Source organism: Zea mays, chromosome 4 (genome assembly GCF_902167145.1).
Source record: "Zea mays cultivar B73 chromosome 4, Zm-B73-REFERENCE-NAM-5.0, whole genome shotgun sequence".
Classification (NCBI taxonomy): Eukaryota; Viridiplantae; Streptophyta; class Magnoliopsida; order Poales; family Poaceae; genus Zea; species Zea mays.
The window spans coordinates 217,227,711-217,246,903 of record NC_050099.1 but is presented as its reverse complement, the minus strand read 5'-3'; the positions used below and the strand labels follow the sequence as shown (position 1 = coordinate 217,246,903).

At 45.4% G+C, this 19,193-nt stretch overlaps 1 protein-coding gene across 1 annotated transcript; it reads right to left on the bottom strand.

Annotated features, from left to right (window-relative positions):
- Positions 1–584: 584 nt before the first annotated feature.
- LOC100279164 (uncharacterized) lies at positions 585–1,263 on the bottom strand. The gene is given in 3 exon segments (NM_001152194.2): positions 585–902; positions 1,170–1,186; positions 1,188–1,263. Coding segments are annotated over 3 exon segments (321 nt in total). The 5' UTR covers positions 1,235–1,263; the 3' UTR covers positions 585–645.
- Between the last annotated feature and the right edge of the window lie 17,930 nt (positions 1,264–19,193).

Sequence of the window (19,193 nt, the reverse complement as noted above, 5' to 3'; positions counted from 1 at the left end):
TCTACAAGCTTTCGTGGAGATCCTCGTGGAGAAACTTTTTTCCACAAAGATGGAGATGCGGAGCACTGGAGCTATTCCGTGATGAGAATTTTCTTGTTGCCATCCTACTCCCTATGCAGGGCCACAAATCGCAATCGCGTGATGCACCTTATATTTATTTAGTGCTTCTGCAGCTGCTGTTCCTTTTGTCCAAGTGACTCCATCTAATCAATGGTGTTATGATGTATGACAATTTAGACTAATATATAGCCTTTGTTAATGCTATAATTCTGTGAATGAGAGAAGAGGGGAGGGGTCGATAGTGGCGACGAGTGAAGGGGAGGCTAAGGGCAGCAATCGTGGTGGAGGGATGATTTAAATAATATTGTTCATTAAATTTGAGTGATTAAGGAAGAGAGTGTTATTCAACGATTTTAACTGTTAGTTTTGACGGTATGTTAAATCTGGGTGCAATTTGTTTGGTGTATTTAGTGACTGTTATAGGTGTGGTGGTGATTAGTTTGGTGTGTGTTTTGCAAAGTTTAATTTAGTGGATTATACAGTGATATAGATTGGAGATATGCATGACAACGATCCAAATATATGCATGTTTTGATTTTATTCCTTATATATATATGGTGGCTAAACATCTGTCATGCGCATCACTCAATCTGCCATCGTCTGGCTCATCATATCTCCAGCGTCGGCTGCTTCGTCTCTGGCGCGCGCCTCTGTTTGCTCCTCCTGGACACACGGCTTGCGACAAACACAGCGTTGTATTTTCATGTTGCAAAAGCCGCCACCCGTGTAGCCCTTGGATCTGCACGTTTCATCGCATGCCCTGTTCACGTCGCCTCGACTTGCTCCGCCGCAAATGAGTCTCTCCATTGTCGTACTGCAAAGCTTTGCAGTCGCATCCATTCCTGGAACCACAGAAACAAATCATCGTACTGATAGCAATAGCAATCGCAATCGCTAGTACATATAGACGTATATATATTCGTCGATACTCCATTGAAGTAACACTTGCTACAAGTTTACTAGCTTGTCTCATATAAATCTAACTTCTGTTGCAAACTTGTACTGCCTACCTCTAGTCTCAAATATTTATGGCTCGCTAGTTTATTTTTGAACTACACTAACAAATAAAAAAGAATGGATGGAGTACAAAACAATTTGTATACACTTACGGAATGACACAAGGAGCAAAGGTTAAGGCGAAACCAACGATCACTAGTTTCTTATAGAACGACATGGCCAGTTATGGAGGAGTACTAGAGTTGTAGGTACCAAAGGGCCCATAGTGGACACTACTTATAGAGGTCAGACTAGCCTTCTGGCTTTATTGAAGTGTGATAGACACCACTCATTTCTAGCAAAAACTTAATGAATTCTCACTTTTGTTATGGAGAAAGAAACCTAAATTTATGAGAGGGTCATCTATATTAAGAAGTTAAGTTATAGATTTTAGCCTAACATGGTGGGTTGTATTCAATGCATGCATGCCCTGCATGGTGGATATGCTACTTAAGACGTTGGATACAACATTGATTTAGTGCATTGCTCTTCTCTAGCAAAAAATTGATAGTTCACCACTTGTTGTTTCACGTGTTCCTGTGTTCGATCGGTACATTAAGGTCCATCAATATCGCTATCATCACTTAGGAAATTCTCAATGCATACTTTCATGAGAAGTTACATAAATTAATTAGAGCACCACATCAGATTTTGGATGACAGGACACCATATTTATTATGAAATAGATGGAAGTAGTGTTGGTCACCATGAAACCATGTCAACTAATTTCCAAGAAATTGAAAAATGCACACTCCAGAAAAATACTTAGCTTCCTAGAGCCTAAGCCGTAGAAAGTTAGCCATACACTCTAGGAAGTTAGCCATCCCGTTGGAAGTTAAGCCATCTTATTGGAAGTTAAACTCTCGGAAAAATGTTGTCGAAAGTTAGCTTAACTTTCTAGAGCCCTTTTATTTCATACATTTATTTTGGCTATTTAGATGCAACATTTAATTAGCATTGTAACCTATTAAATTGTGAAGTGAAACTTTGTACAGAGAGTGTATGTTTTGTTATTTATTCATCTCACTTTTGATGATGTGGCAGTGTCGAAAATAATTCAATAAATACTCATGGCCTTATATCACAACAATAGCTAGTTAGATGGCAAGTGGTATTCATATCACAAGAGTGCTGCAATTCAAATCAATTTAAGTCTATTTGGGTAAACCCAAATACACACCCACATGAATTAATACCTCATGCTATGGCTGTTGTTGCCTAACTTCTTGAGTATGGTCTAAACCACATGACCAACCAAAAAGCCTAACAGTAGTACAAATCAGAACGGTTTTTGTTGACGGCAGGGATTTTTTTCTAATAGCGGTTCATGAGAAACACACAAAGTTAGACATAGAACTATGAGCCCATATATAACTATGACCCACCAATGGAGATACATCTTTACTTGTAGAGTTTATAGATTACCACCAATACAAATAATCTATTTACGCTAGCAGTAGACTTAAGACTGTTATCAGAGAGCACTAGTGTGAATCTTGAACATATACATAAGAATACTACCAATGTAGATACCTCCCACTAGTAGTTTTACTAACATGTCGCTAGTACAAAAAATTTAAAATTAAATTAAAAAACTCAGATGGAGAAACACAAATTCAACAAAAAATAGTACTTGAAACAATTTGGAACATTGCAGTTCACAACATTTTTCATTTCAAATCTACAGTATCCAGAAATTTTGTTTCAAGTTTTGAGATTCAACTTTTTAGGCTTGCAAATTACCTTACATGGAGAGTCAATATAAACAAAGTTATAGTATAGTACATGATGTATACAATGGGTGTTCACATACAATTCTGTGAACAAGACAATGACATGTTGGTCCATGAGCTCGACCAAGCAGTCAGGTGTTTCCCAGACCTTCGGTGCAGGCCCCCTTCATTTTTTTCATGTTTAAGCCCGTCATAGAAAACAAACTAATCCTGCGAGGGGCTATTGTTGGGGGTATGTCTCTGCTAAAGGTTCTCAAACTAACAAATCTTGACTTTCTTCAAGTCTGCTTCAGGTATGGAAAAATGATCACCTTTTCGACAATCTTTGTGGGCTAGGGAACAGGTAATAGCTTTGGCATCAACGTTCAGATGAAGCACCCTAGAGCGCTTGAAGCATGAAGACAAAGGGAGGTTTGGACAACATGCGCAACATGACACCACAAGGAAAGGATGACAATACCCTCATCGGTTCTGTTGGGGGTCGTCTTCTCTACCGAAGGTCCTCAAGACGAAGATATCGTTTGTAAAGTGATGTTGAGGATCTTCTTCCCCGCCGAAGGTCCTCAAGACGAAGACATTGTTTGAAAGCGATAACGACGAATGCCAAAGCTACAGCCGAAGGACGACAGCTTTGTCTTAAGGTGGCGACGAAGGTCAAGCATGATGCTGAGCCGAAGAGGAAAAGACTAGTTAATCCCTGATGATTTATGTTACAATTATGAGTACATGTTAAGGTTATAAATGTATTTTTACTCGGGCTGCATCTCGTGCATATAAATAGGTGAATAGTACCTTCGTACTGTTCACGATGTATTGTAATTGCTCTCGTGTCAACACCTTCAATCAAGCCGAAGGTATCAATGTAATATAAATTCTATTAATGTTCATGTATATACATATTATGAAATAGATATATGAATGAATGGATGAATAGATAACATATGCTATCTCCATGGACTCTTATTCTCATAAATGATGAATGTGTGTCCTTCATGACCTTCATCTGAAGATCATTATATCCGAAAGGAGATAATACTTCGGAAGACGAAGGTCCTTAATCTTTAACAATTGTGTTGCCTTGTTCTTGATTCACAACATTTGAGAACAAGTGACCAACAGGTCCAATAGATCATATGTGTTGGCGCCAATCTGGGCACCAAACACAGGGAGATGTACCGCCTAGCGGTGCTCTCTATGGAGGTGTTGACGGTCTGTGGCCTTGGACCAGATGATCCACGACCTGGGTGCAGGAGTGGCTCCATCTCGGCGTATGTCTGGACGGTCCAGAACTGAGGCTCGGATGGTCCGCGATGCCGAGAGGGTCGTCTTCTTCGCAGTACACCTAGATCTCACCCCCCGAGAGGGACCCCATCGGGGAGGAGAGATCCTAGGGTGTGTCTTGGAGTCGGTAGGCCACCCAAGATGCCTCTAGTCGACATAGAGCTGAAGAGAGGTGAAGATTTGAGGTAGAGGAAGGCTAAACTAGGGCTAAACAAGTGCTACTCATAATGAATAAGGTAAAAGTGATAAGTAGAATTGATTGGATCGATTGTGGGGGTTCAATCGGCCATACCCCTTCACTTATATAAAGGGTGGATGTCTGGACTCGTTACAAGTCGGTTCTCGAGTTAATCTCGTAGGTTTTGCTAACAAATCCTGCTAGAAATCCGGAACCCTAACTGATTCTGCACATGTGTGGAACGTCTGCGTTGCCACCGCAAACCATCCGTCCCTAGGGGCGGACAATCCGCAGGGCAATTTTGGCGATTAACATTATGTATAAAGTTTGAGGGTATAAATGTAATTTAATACTAAGTTCTAGGTTATTTATAAATAGTGGTATAATGCATATTCATTTGGGAGGGCTAGACACGCGATTTACAAACATGTTTTCCATCGTTTCGCTCAGCATCCAAAGTTGTGACTTGTGAGAGAGTAAACATTCCTAAACTATCTTCGAGCATTCCAAAGGTATCCCTGTAACCATATGTGAATAAAGGAAAGACATAACAAGGATTAATCAACTTATGCATTCTTACACCATGTCTTCTTATCGAGCATTCTTATTTGTCTAAACCTTCTTCTCTTGGTATACTTCTGAAGCATCCCAATCCTCTAGGACTCAAATGTGATTAAAATACTAGTCACATGAGACTAGTATACACATTTATACATCAGATGGTTATAGATCTGCTTAAACGAGACAAACCTATACATGTGGCGATCAACTTTAAGAGTTGGTCCACAACTCGGGACATATCATCAGAGTGGGGCTTAAGCAGCCTAATATACACAACGAAGCAAATCAGCGGTCCAACAGCCATAGGCATGGTTAGGAACAGGCGTAACTCTTACCCGACCAACGACTGCCTTCTCTGAAAAATAACAAATAAGCAAGAGTGGGTACTTACGTACCCAGCAGCCCACCTTCACCCACAGAATGGGGAAATCATATATAATGCATGGAGTATGTGGAGCTCAGGATATTTTTGTAGAAAAAGCAGATTTTGATGCAGGCTTATTTTGTAAAACATTTTATCATTTTCAAAGCGCATCCTCTCCCAAAGGAGCATGAAGTTTTTCAAAATGTAACCAAATCCCCTGGACTAAACCATCCCAGAATCTTAGTAGTTTCCCACTAGTTTTCATTTTCAAAAAACAACTACTGGGCTTCCCGTCCACCACTACTCACGGCTCAACGCCGGACCTTTCAAAACCATTTTTCAAAACATTTTTGTAAAATGAAACACTAATTGTCAAATCCATGCCATAACTCATCCATATCCGTGGACACAAATTATTCGAATAGATTTTTGAACTCTGCGCTGAGGTGTACAGTTTACCCACTAGTCCGGCTCTACAATCTCATGGCCAATGAGACCCAAAATTGAAACTCTTTCCTCCCTTTCACGACTTTACCTTAACGGTTATACCAAAAGGAACAAGGCTACCTCCTCGTCTAAACCAGGAAAGAATTATTCCCCCTCCTTATTCTTCCGGTGCTCCCCAGCTGTTGGGGTGAAGGCGTATCGTCCCCCTCGCTCGGTTGATTCATAATAAGGATAAATCATGATGGAGGAAAAGTGAAGGCAGGCGAAGACTGATGGAGCGTTCGAAGAAAGCGAAGGCTTTGCCGGTTCTCGTTGGAGGCAGGAACGACGAAGACCTCACCGACTACCAAAGACCTAGCGCGCGGAGCACGAAGGCTTCTGTCGCCACCCGCGCGTTGTCGAAACGGCAGGCCCGCGTAAAACTGCCCTAGGTCGCCTGGTCCCACTTGTAAGCCACTCTGTAGGTTGAGTTAATGGTGTGTCTTGGAGTCGATAGGCCACCCAAGATGCCTCTAGTCGACATAGAGCTGAAGAGAGGTGAAGATTTGAGGTAGAGGAAGGCTAAACTAGGGCTAAACAAGTGCTACTCATAATGAATAAGGTAAAAGTGATAAGTAGAATTGATTGGATCGATTGTGGGGGTTCAATCGGCCATACCCCTTCACTTATATAAAGGGTGGATGTCTGGACTCGTTACAAGTCGGTTCTTGAGTTAATCTTGTAGGTTTTGCTAACAAATCCTGCTAGAAATCTGGAACCCTAACTGATTCTGCACATGTGTGGAACGTCTGCGTTGCCACCGCAAACCATCCGTCCCTAGGGGCAGACAATCCGCAGGGCAATTTTGGCGATTAACATTATGTATAAAGTTTGAGGGTATAAATGTAATTTAATACTAAGTTCTAGGTTATTTATAAATAGTGGTATAATGCATATTCATTTGGGAGGGCTAGACACGCGATTTACAAACATGTTTTCCATCGTTTCGCTCAGCATCCAAAGTTGTGACTTGTGAGAGAGTAAACATTCCTAAACTATCTTCGAGCATTCCAAAGGTATCCCTATAACCATATGTGAATAAAGGAAAGACATAACAAGGATTAATCAACTTATGCATTCTTACACCATGTCTTCTTATTGAGCATTCTTATTTGTCTAAACCTTCTTCTCTTGGTATACTTCTGAAGCATCCCAATCCTCTAGGACTCAAATGTGATTAAAATACTAGTCACATGAGACTAGTATACACATTTATACATCAGATGGTTATAGATCTGCTTAAACGAGACAAACCTATACATGTGGCGATCAACTTTAAGAGTTGGTCCACAACTCGGGACATATCATCAGAGTGGGGCTTAAGCAGCCTAATATACACAACGAAGCAAATCAGCGGTCCAACAGCCATAGGCATGGTTAGGAACAGGCGTAACTCTTACCCGACCAACGACTGCCTTCTCTGAAAAACAACAAATAAGCAAGAGTGGGTACTTACGTACCCAGCAGCCCACCTTCACCCACAGAATGGGGAAATCATATATAATGCATGGAGTATGTGGAGCTCAGGATATTTTTGTAGAAAAAGCAGATTTTGATGCAGGCTTATTTTGTAAAAACATTTTATCATTTTCAAAGCGCATCCTCTCCCAAAGGAGCATGAAGTTTTTCAAAATATAACCAAATCCCCTGGACTAAACCATCCCAGAATCTTAGTAGTTTCCCACTAGTTTTCATTTTCAAAAAACAACTACTGGGCTTCCCGTCCACCACTACTCACGGCTCAACGCCGGACCTTTCAAAACCATTTTTCAAAACATTTTTGTAAAATGAAACACTAATTGTCAAATCCATGCCATAACTCATCCATATCCGTGGACACAAATTATTCGAATAGATTTTTGAACTCTGCGCTGAGGTGTACAGTTTACCCACTAGTCCGGCTCTACAATCTCATGGCCAATGAGACCCAAAATTGAAACTCTTTCCTCCCTTTCACGACTTTACCTTAACGGTTATACCAAAAGGAACAAGGCTACCTCCTTGTCTAAACCAGGACAGAATTATTCCCCCTCCTTATTCTTCCGGTGCTCCCCAGCTGTTGGGGTGAAGGCGTATCGTCCCCCTCGCTCGGTTGATTCATAATAAGGATAAATCATGATGGAGGAAAAGTGAAGGCAGGCGAAGACTGATGGAGCGTTCGAAGAAAGCGAAGGCTTTGCCGGTTCTCGTTGGAGGCAGGAACGGCGAAGACCTCACCGACTACTAAAGACCTAGCGCGCGGAGCACGAAGGCTTCTGTCACCACCCGCACGTTGTCGAAACGGCAGGCCCGCATAAAACTACCCTAGGTCGCCTGGTCCCACTTGTAAGCCACTGTGTAAGTTGAGTTAATGGTGTGTCTTGGTGTCGGTAGGCCACCCAAGATGCCTCTAGTCGACATAGAGCTGAAGAGAGGTGAAGATTTGAGGTAGAGGAAGGCTAAACTAGGGCTAAACAAGTGCTACTCATAATGAATAAGGTAAAAGTGATAAGTAGAATTGATTGGATCGATTGTGGTGGTTCAATCGGCCATACCCCTTCACTTATATAAAGGGTGGATGTCTGGACTCGTTACAAGTCGGTTCTTGAGTTAATCTCGTAGGTTTTGCTAACAAATCCTGCTAGAAATCCGGAACCCTAACTGATTCTGCACATGTGTGGAACGTCTGCGTTGCCACCGCAAACCATCCGTCCCTAGGGGCGGACAATCCGCAGGGCAATTTTGGCGATTAACATTATGTATAAAGTTTGAGGGTATAAATGTAATTTAATACTAAGTTCTAGGTTATTTATAAATAGTGGTATAATGCATATTCATTTGGGAGGGCTAGACACGCGATTCACAAACATGTTTTCCATCGTTTCGCTCAGCATCCAAAGTTGTGACTTGTGAGAGAGTAAACATTCCTAAACTATCTTCGAGCATTCCAAAGGTATCCCTGTAACCATATGTGAATAAAGGAAAGACATAACAAGGATTAATCAACTTATGCATTCTTACACCATGTCTTCTTATTGAGCATTCTTATTTGTCTAAACCTTCTTCTCTTGGTATACTTCTGAAGCGTCCCAATCCTCTAGGACTCAAATGTGATTAAAATACTAGTCACATGAGACTAGTATACACATTTATACATCAGATGGTTATAGATCTGCTTAAACGAGACAAACCTATACATGTGGCGATCAACTTTAAGAGTTGGTCCACAACTTGGGACATATCATCAGAGTGGGGCTTAAGCAGCCTAATATACACAACGAAGCAAATCAGCGGTCCAACAGCCATAGGCATGGTTAGGAACAGGCGTAACTCTTACCCGACCAACGACTGCCTTCTCTGAAAAACAACAAATAAGCAAGAGTGGGTAGTTACGTACCCAGCAGCCCACCTTCACCCACAGAATGGGGAAATCATATATAATGCATGGAGTATGTGGAGCTCAGGATATTTTTGTAGAAAAAGCAGATTTTGATGCAGGCTTATTTTGTAAAACATTTTATCATTTTCAAAGTGCATCCTCTCCCAAAGGAGCATGAAGTTTTTCAAAATATAACCAAATCCCCTAGACTAAACCATCCTAGAATCTTAGTAGTTTCCCACTAGTTTTCATTTTCAAAAAACAACTACTGGGCTTCCCGTCCACCACTACTCACGGCTCAACGCCGGACCTTTCAAAACCATCTTTCAAAACATTTTTGTAAAATGAAACACTAATTGTCAAATCCATGCCATAACTCATCCATATCCGTGGACACAAATTATTCGAATAGATTTTTGAACTCTGCGCTGAGGTGTACAGTTTACCCACTAGTCCGGCTCTACAATCTCATGGCCAATGAGACCCAAAATTGAAACTCTTTCCTCCCTTTCACGACTTTACCTTAACGGTTATACCAAAAGGAACAAGGCTACCTCCTCGTCTAAACCAGGACAGAATTATTCCCCCTCCTTATTCTTCTAGTGCTCCCCAGCTGTTGTGGTGAAGGCGTATCGTCCCCCTCGCTCGGTTGATTCTTAATAAGGATAAATCATGATGGAGGAAAAGTGAAGGCAGACGAAGACTGATGGAGCGTTCGAAGAAAGCGAAGGCTTTGCCGGTTCTTGTTGGAGGCAGGAACGCCGAAGACCTCACCGACTACCAAAGACCTAGCGCGCGGAGCACGAAGGCTTCTGTCGCCACCCGCGCGTTGTCGAAACGGCAGGCCCGCGTAAAACTGCCCTAGGTCGCCTGGTCCCACTTGTAAGCCACTGTGTAGGTTGAGTTAATGGTGTGTCCGTCCGTGTTGTACCTAATCACACTTAAATGACCTGTAATAACCCTTGAGAGGGGAATATTCCAGGGATAACGTAGGTAACCGGGGGCATAATTCTATTTACTAAGGTGAGACCGTCCTCTGGTTACCTATAAATACCCCACACTGTACCCTATTGCGAGTGGCTGAAAAACATTGTTGCTCTAATACACTGTGTTGACAAGCATCTAACCATCCCCGTTCTTCCACTGTTTGGAGTAGCCCGACCACGTGTCGGCAAGTTCTAGCATTTGGTGCCCACCGTTCATGCTTCAAAAAATCATTCCCGCGATGGCTCCCAAGAAAGCGACTTCAAAGGCTACCACTTCCATCGACGACGCAGTGAAGGCGGTCCTTCTCGCTTAGAGGAAGGGCAAGGAAGCCCTCGTTGACAACATCCCTCACGAGGCCCTTGAGGATGAGGCAGTCAATAGCAAGCGACATCACAAAGAGAATCCACCCACCCTAGAGGGCACCATTCACACATGCAGCTCTGAGGGACTACCTCGGGCACCTCCGCTAGGGTTCACCCCTCTAGGGGCTGATGACATCATCAAAGACAGCAAAGTCCTAGACATCTCAGCCAAAGACCAGCTCAAGTTGCGAGCTCTTCGCATCAAGAACAAGCACTTATAGAAGCAGAAAGAAATACTTGCATCCAAGCGCTAGCACATCACCACATAGGCCAAGGTCAAATGGATGATACTGGATGAGGAAAAGAAGGGCAGAGAGCTGGAACAACAAATCGCAGACATGCATGACGAAGGCCATCACCAGTTGCAATAGAACCCTCTCCACATACCAGTCATGACCCCCGCTCTTTTCCAAGGACTAAACTACCTTGAGGAGCGAAGCCCTATCGCACCGCAGCTCCAAGCCTCATCTTGGCCTAACAATTTCAGGGCAGATACCTATCCCAAGTACAATGACAACACCGACCTAGCTTAGTAAATCATGAGATACCAAGTTGCGGTCGCATCATCTGGAGGGGACGACGCCACTATGACCAAATCATTCATTATAGCCCTCGAAGGCCCAACCCTCACATGGAAAACACTCCGCGACAAGTTCCTGTTAAATTTTCAAGGGTACATGAAGACACAGATGCACTGGCAGAATTATCACTCTACAGGCAGCAGGAGAAAGAGACCCTTCGGGAGTATTACAAAAAATTCCACCAACTAAATCACAACTAGCCTTAGTCGACGACCACATAGCTATCCACTATGCAATCAGTGGTCTTCGCGCCGGTGTTCTATACAGTCACTGCATAAGAGACCCACCCAAAAACTTGCAAGAGTTATATCAACTGTCGGTGTTTTGGGTCCGACCGCGCACCAGAGGTTACCCCTCATGGTGCTTTTAGGAGTAGGACGGTGTTACCGACTGTAGCTCGATGGTTCGTGCTGGGCGCACGAGAAACAGTGGACAATGATGTACAGGTTCGGGCCGCTTTGAGATGCGTAACACCCTACGTTGTGGCAAGAGTGCTTTATGTGATGGGTTACAAGGCAGTTCTCTAGTGCTGGAAAACGTAGAGAGCAGGGTGGATGGCTAAGTAATGAGTGATCGTTCTGAAGGGGTGCCCCCTAGGCCTTATATACTCGACCGTGGGGCATTACATGCAGATATGATAACAACGTGTGCCTAAGAAATAGTGAACCATTTGAATCTATCCTCCTATAATTCAGCCGACCCATCCTCGCTTGGTTCCGTTGTACGGGGCTCCTGCGCGGGAAGGTCGGGTCACTGTTGTGATTACTGCTCGAATTTGTTGGGCCGTCTGGGCTTGCGCCGACCCGACCTTGTGTTAATCCGCTTCACTGGTCGTTCCTCCCAGGCCCACGAGGGGATGACCTTACGAATTATGGGGCCCTTGGGCCTTTCGTGAGGTCTTTTATCCTTCTAGTAGACCCGGGGGATATCTGTCCCCCACAAGCCCCCGATCTTTGGGTTTATTTTGAAATAAACGGCCCAAAGATCCTAGGTCCAGCTTGCAGTCTTTGATTTTAACAGGGAATGCTTTGGAAATAAGCCTGCCGGGCCACTGCTTCTGAATTCTGAGTGATCCGGTTAAAACGATTTTTTTACTGTCTTCTTCTGCTATTATTCCTCGAAATTTGGTGTTCTGTCTCAGGTTCATGCTTTGGAGGTCAGCATTTTGTACTGTAGGACTTCGAACTTCATTGGGTGTAGCCCCCGAGCTTCGAGTGGATTTTTGAAGACAATCCACTCGTAGGTCTTCACTTCGAGTATTATCATAAATCACTTTTATCTTCCACTTGTGCTTTTTCAGAGGTCAGCCTTGTCTTAATTTTGCCTTATGCTTTAGAGGTCAACATTTTGCTTCTTTGGGGATGATGATTCATTGGGTGCACCCATTGGGTATCATTTTGCCTTATGCTTTAGAGGTCAGCATTTTGAAAATAATCCACTCGAAGGTCTTCATTTCATGCCTTTTTCTGGGAATCATCCTTTCCTTTCGTCGAATGCCTTTAGAGATCAGCATTATATTATTAACACTATGCTTTAGAGGTCAGCACACATTTTTGTCTTTGAGGCTGAGTACGCGATCTGCCCATATCTTGCTAGGTCCTGCAATTTATTTGATCTGTGACTGATTGGACGTTCGATAGATGGCCCTTGGCTAGTCTTCATGTCACTTCGTGCTTTGATGCTTCTGTCGATTAGACTTGTACCTTATCGGCTATATTTGACTTTCCTTTGATCCTTGCTGATATCTCTCTTCTGTCTTGGAGTATTTATTGCATATACTGTACAGATGTGACAGTTTTGGAAAATATACTGATAATTCCTGAGCGTCCCCCCAATGGGTGTAGGCAAGGGACGGCTTGGTACGCTGAGCTTTTAGCAAACTGCTTCTGAGTAGTAACTTGATGTGACCGCGGGTGTAATCATATCGCTCGCACAGTTGACTGGAGTCCCAATGGGTGTCGTGTTACGTGAAACGGCGTCAGCCGCCTGATGTGTCTTCAGACGGTTTGAATTGCATATTGAATTTTTGCGACTGTTCGGTGGCCGTGGTAGGAGGTGAGCGGTTGCCTTCTTCTTCTTCTTCTATAAATAGTGTTCTTGCTTCTCCGGCATTTTCACATTTCTTACTGCTGCTTGCTGTTTACTCTCCTCTTCTTCCTTCCACTCCACCATGGGCAAGAGCAAGAAAGGTGGTGGTTCTTCGCATCATTCCGGCGACAAGCGCAAGTGTGAGCCGACTCCTCCCTCGGAGGACTTCGGCGACTTGGAGTACTCGGAGGAGGAGTTCTCCTCCGAGTCCGAGGGCTCTCCGGCTCCTGCCTCTCTCCCGGCGTCGTCTGATGATTCAGACGACTCCCAGGGGATCGCCGCGGAGGTATGGACTTACATCTAGGTCGTCGAGCGCACCGGGCTCGAGGGCTTGGATGAGTCGGAGTACTCCTCGGACGAGGAGAACTCCTCCGACTCGTCCGAGGAGGGCAGCGGCGGCGACGGCGGTGACAGCGACGACGACGGAGGTGACGGCGGTGGTGACAGCGGCAAGGGTGGCAGCGGCGACGGAGGCGACGGCAGCAAGGGCAGCAACAAGGCCAGTGGCTAGACGCCACTGGTTTTAGATGTCAGTGTAGATTAGTAGTAAAAATAGTATTAGCGAAATAATGTAGTAGTAGCTAGTAGTATAGTTAGCGAAATGTAATGTAGTAGTAGGGAAGGCATCAGCTCATAATGAGTTGATTTGTAAGTTCAGTAATGCTTCCCTTATGAAGAATGATTTCGCCCCACTTCTGTGTGCATTATTTTGCCTTCTGGCCAGTCGTCGATCGTTTTAATATTTACCGCCAATGATGTTTTCTGTCTGCAACGCTTGAGTAGCAACTTGGAGTCATCGGGTCACGCTTAAGACTGCTTTATTTGCGACGTCAGTGCTTTGGTGGTAGCAGCCGAGTTATTTTTGGCGATGTTGGAGCTTTTTGAAGTAATGGCTGAGTGATAGCGGGCCACGTCGGTGTTTTAGATGTAACGACCGAGCGATTACTGGTGATGTCGGCGTTTTAGAGGTAACAGCCGAATCCTTTGGAGCCACGTCACCGCTTTAGGAATAACAACCGAGTGACTGATGGCGACGTCGGCGTTTTAGAGGTAATAGCCGAGTGATCGATGGCGACGTCGGCGTTTTATAGGTAATAGCCGAGTGATAACGGGCCACGCCGGCCGTGGAAACAATTGCCGAGTGAAGTCTGGTAACGTCACCGTTTTTAGAAATAACCGCTGAGTTAAAATGGGCCACGTCGGCCGTTTTAGAAATAACGGTCGAGTGATGATGTGGAACGCCCGCGTTTTAGAAATAACGGCCGGGTGATGACATGGCATGCCCGCATTTTAGAAATAACGGCCGGGTGATGACATGACATGCCAACGTTTTGGAAGTGGCGCCTGGCCCGAAAAAACCCCATATGTACCGCACTGTCGCACGCCTCCGTGTTCCGTGCCCTAGTTTTTGCTTTTCTGCATCCAGGCCTTCTCTGCTCTCCTGCAATATTGCTTCCGCTCCGCTCGCTAGCAAGGTTGATATGGCGCCCAAGCGGAAAGCTTCGAGTTCGTCCGTCGCAATCATTCCCCCCATCGATCCCAACAGTCAGTTGCTCTTCGCAGGTAACCATATGTCTATTGTCTCTGAATCCGACCTTCTTCATCTCGTATCCATTGGAGTTCTTCCTCCGAAGGAGCTCTATTCCTGGCGGATCTGCCGTGGGGTCACTGTTCCGACAGAAGACACCCACGAATCTGTCATTTATGTTCCTTTTCTTATCCGTGGCCTTGCTCTTCCCATTTCTCCTTTCTTCCGTGGTCTCCTTGATTTCATATCGCTTGAATCTGACCCATCTGAATCCCAATTCCATTCTGCAAGTTTTTGTTTTTGTCCATTTATGCGAAGCCTTCCTTGGTGTTTTGCCTCACTTCGGCCTTTGGAAGCATTTGTACCACTGTCGGCCTGGGATGGCCGGAGGGCAGCACCAGCTTGTGGGGGCACGAGTTTGGAGATGCGCCGTGGGAGGAAGACTGACTATCTCGACATCCCACTCAAGGACAGCATTAAGGGATGGCGGCTGGAATGGTTCATCGTGGAGAATCATGGGAATTCTCTCCCCCCACGGTCAGGGAGACAGCCAGATGTTCGCACTCCGAGCTGGACCAAATCCCCCACGGACCAGGAGGTGGCTGAGGCAGGGGCTCTGCTTGCTGAGGTTGGGCTACTGAAAGAGAGGGGTTTGACTGCAGAGGCTGTGGTTGCCGACTTCATTTTCAAGAACATTCAGCCATTGAAAGACAGAGCATACCCCGCATATCTGTATCGAGGCCTGACTGATTCAACCTGGGTAACCAATAGAAGAATTCCTGCTGTGGCCTTGGTGAGCCGGCTCGAGATGATACTCAAAGGCAAGGTGTCGAACATCGGCGCTCCTGTTGCATACTCGGCCTAGAATCTGCCTCCTTCCAAGGCCTTTACCAGTTTTGTGTCAAATCCTCCTACTGGTGATAGCGGTTTGGGCCTTAAAGTGCGACCCTCTCCCGAAGAAGTTAGTGCTTTGGTTGCCTCACTTGAAGAGATTCCTGACGACGAGAGGCAGGTTCATTTTGAGGTGCCTTTGAATCCAAGTGATGCAGAGATAAGTGCCATGTTGGATATGTTAGCTGAAGATTCTTCTGATGCCACTCCTGCTGAAACACTAGTGGTGGCGCCCATCCCTGAGGCCAGCAAAGCTTTGGATATTCAGAGGTCTGACAGTGTTCGCCCGAAGCGTTCTCGCCGAGCCAATCAGCCCACTTCTCCTGCTGAGGGGAAGAAAAAGAAGAAGAGACGTCTTCGTCGAGTGTCTAGCTTGGATCAGGATGTCGGTCCTTCTGTTCCTGCTGCTGAGGAAGTGCCAGGGCTTGCATTTGCTGAAGCTAACCCTAATGGGTGTGACCTGACTGATGTGGATCCCAATGGGTGTGACCTAGATGATATTGAACCCAATGGGTGTGATCTGGCCAAACTGACCCCAATGGGTGTACTGTCCGCGTTGTTGATGAAGATGAGGAAGAGGAGGATGAAATCCCTCTAATTCGGAAGAACAGCCGGCATTACCTAGCCAGCGGGGAAAGCAGTGGTGTTCCTTCTCCAGCTTTATCTGCCCTCATTGGTATGCAAGAATTATCTGTGGCGAACTTTGATCAGACTCTTGAAGACATGGTCCCAGAAGATTTGTTGTCAGAGCCAGCAGACAGTGGCATGATGGATGTTTGCACTGATGTGCCTGATGCTGGGCTGGAGTTATCCCGGGCGGCGTCCCGTGCCTCATCAACCTTGGAGCGCGGTCTTAAGGGTCAGGAGGCTGGTCTGGATTGTTCTGCTCCCATGGAAGTGGGTGAAGGTCCTTCAGCCTTAGAGGTGGCTGTTACAGAGAGCTCGGCCCTCAAGGATGGCGCTAGCGCTTACCTAGCCCCCGAGGGTGTTGCCGGGGATGACCCGGCTTGGATGGGTAGCACGAGCTATGACCCAGCCCCCGAGGGTGTTCGAGTCGGTTCTCCCTCTCACACTTCGATGGACGTTCATGTAGGGTCTTCTCCTCCGCATTCTGGTTGCATGGCAGCAGCCCAAGCTTCGGGTCAGGAAGTCGCCTTAGAGGCCAGCGCTCCTGATGACAGAGTTTTGACCTCTGCTGATGATACTGATCTGGTCCCCACTGATGCATTGCGGGTTGTTTCGGTTGGTGATCCTTCATCGAGCCATCAATTAACTTCCCACGACTTGGGAGTTCCTTCGTTCTTTTCCAACCTCCAGGTAACTTGGATTTTACTGATCTGGCTGTACCCCAGGTGTGATATTGTTCTGATACTCATTTGTTTTTAATGTCAAGCATTGGTTGATGAAATGGTTGGTCAGCTGAGGTCGCAGGGTGCTTCTGTCCTGGAAAGGGCTCTATCTCTGGCACATTGGAATCCAGTGTTGCTTCAGCGGCGGGTGTCTGATTTGGAGATGGCAAATGCTGGTTAGTGCCCTTTGTTTCTTCTTTGATTACTTGATTAATTCTATTTTTTAACTGAACACCTTTGCTTGACTATTTCTTGACAGATATGGCTCGGCGGTATTCTGATCTTGAAGAAAAATATTCTCAAGGTCAGACTGAACTGGCCCGGGTTTCTGCTTCTCTGAATGATGCTAACACGCTGAGCTCCACCCTCCGTGCTCAGCTCGACTCTGAAAAGGTGACCGGTGAATCTTGGCTTTGTTTGCTATGTTCTTATTGCTTGCTTGACGTTTGGAGAAACTGATTCTTGTCTGCAGGAGGAAAAGCGTGCCCTTGCCACTTATCGTGACAACCTTGACAAGCTATACCGCGATACCAGCAACTCGTTGACCATCTTGGAGAGGAGTCATCGCTTCACCAGGGAAGAGTTGGATAATCATCGTTATAAGCTGCAAGAGTCCTTGGATGATGTGATTCGCCTCAGGCAGTTGGTGTCGACCAAAGATACTGTCATCAAGGATCTGCGCCAAGAAATTAGTCGTCCAGGAGCTAGAAACTGCTCAGTTGGCTGTCAATGCTGCTGAAGAGACTTCAGCTACTCTGAGGGCCCAGCGCGACAAAGCTATGGATAAAGCTATTCGCGCGGGGCAGATCCTGATGAGGAGACCCGACGTGGTTGTTCCTGACGACATAGTGGCAGACGTGAATGCCGCTCCTGATTCCTCGAGTCGTCCCTCTTCGTCAGTTGCTCCTGAGAAGAACATTACTAAATAGAAAACACTGAATGCTTTGAATGTGTGGTTAATGTGCTCGGATGTTTTGTTAGAGAATACTTTTTAATACTGAATGCTACTATTGTTTTCCCATTGTTAGAATTCAACAGTATCTACAATTGTAGAAGTAAATGCAGTGTGATGGTTTTGAAATTTCTTCGTGGGGCATAGAGGTTGCCCTAAGATGGGTGATCACAAACGTGCCGAGTGTGCCGCGCCAATTTAAGTCAGTACCAACTTAAACCGACCGCTCCGTTAGTAGGGCATAGTGGCCACCCCGAGTTAAGTAAGCGTGAGCATGTCGCACCGCCTTAAGTCATTGCCAACTTAAGCCGATTGCTCCGTTAGTAGGGTATAGTGGTCACCCCGAGTTTAGTAAGCGTGAGCATGTCGCACCGCCTTAAGTCATTGCCGACTTAAGTCGATTGCTCCGTTAGTAGGGTATAGTTGTCACCCCGAGTTTAGTAAGCGTGAGCATGTCGCACCGCCTTAAGTCATTGCCGACTTAAGTCGATTGCTCTGTTAGTAGGGTATAGTGGTCACCCCGAGTTAAGTAAGTATGTCGATTGACAGCGAACAATTTGAGCGCCTTTGAAGTCTTTTATTGATGATATATTTCTCAATTTACAGAATACATCATCGTCCCAATAGCTTCTGGGATGTAGCTAGGGGTAAAACTTCCTGAGGTGTTCTATGTTCCATGAGTTCCCAATTTCCGTGCTGTCCATCTGAGTGAGATGATATGATCCCGGCCGAGTAACTTCAGCTACTATGAATGGTCCTTCCCATAGAGGTGACAATTTGTGTCGTCCCTCCCCCGTTAGAATTCGGCGGAGGACGAGATCTCCCACTGCGAAGGATCGATGTCGTATGGCCTTATCATGATAGCGCCTCAGAGTTCGCTGATACCGTGCTGATTGAATCACCGTGTTCAGTCGCTCTTCTTCGAGTACATCAACATCCTCCAGCCTAGTAGCCTCAGCTTCTGCTATGTTTTCAAAGACCAACCTTGGTGCCCCGAACTTGAGATCATCGGGTAGCACTGCTTCCGAACCGTAGACCATGAAGAAAGGAGTATTTTAATGCATAGCTCGACTAGGTTGAGTTCTTAGGCTCCAAACAACATACGGCAGCTCTCTGATCCAGTTTCCTGCGAACTTTTCATTCTTTTCGAAGACTTTCTTTCTGAGCGCCTCCAATATCATCCCGTTAGCTCTTTCGACCTGCCCGTTGGCTCTTGGGTGCGCCACCGAGGCATATTTGATCTGAATGCTCTTTTGCTCACAGAAATCGAAGAACTCTGAACTTGTGAAGTTGGATCCTAGGTCGGTTATGATTCTATTCGGTATTCCAAACCTGAATATTATGTCTTGTATGAATTCTACGGCCTTAGCTGAAGTTTGAGAAGCAATGGGTTTGAACTCTATCCATTTAGTGAATTTGTCGATAGCAACCAGTACAT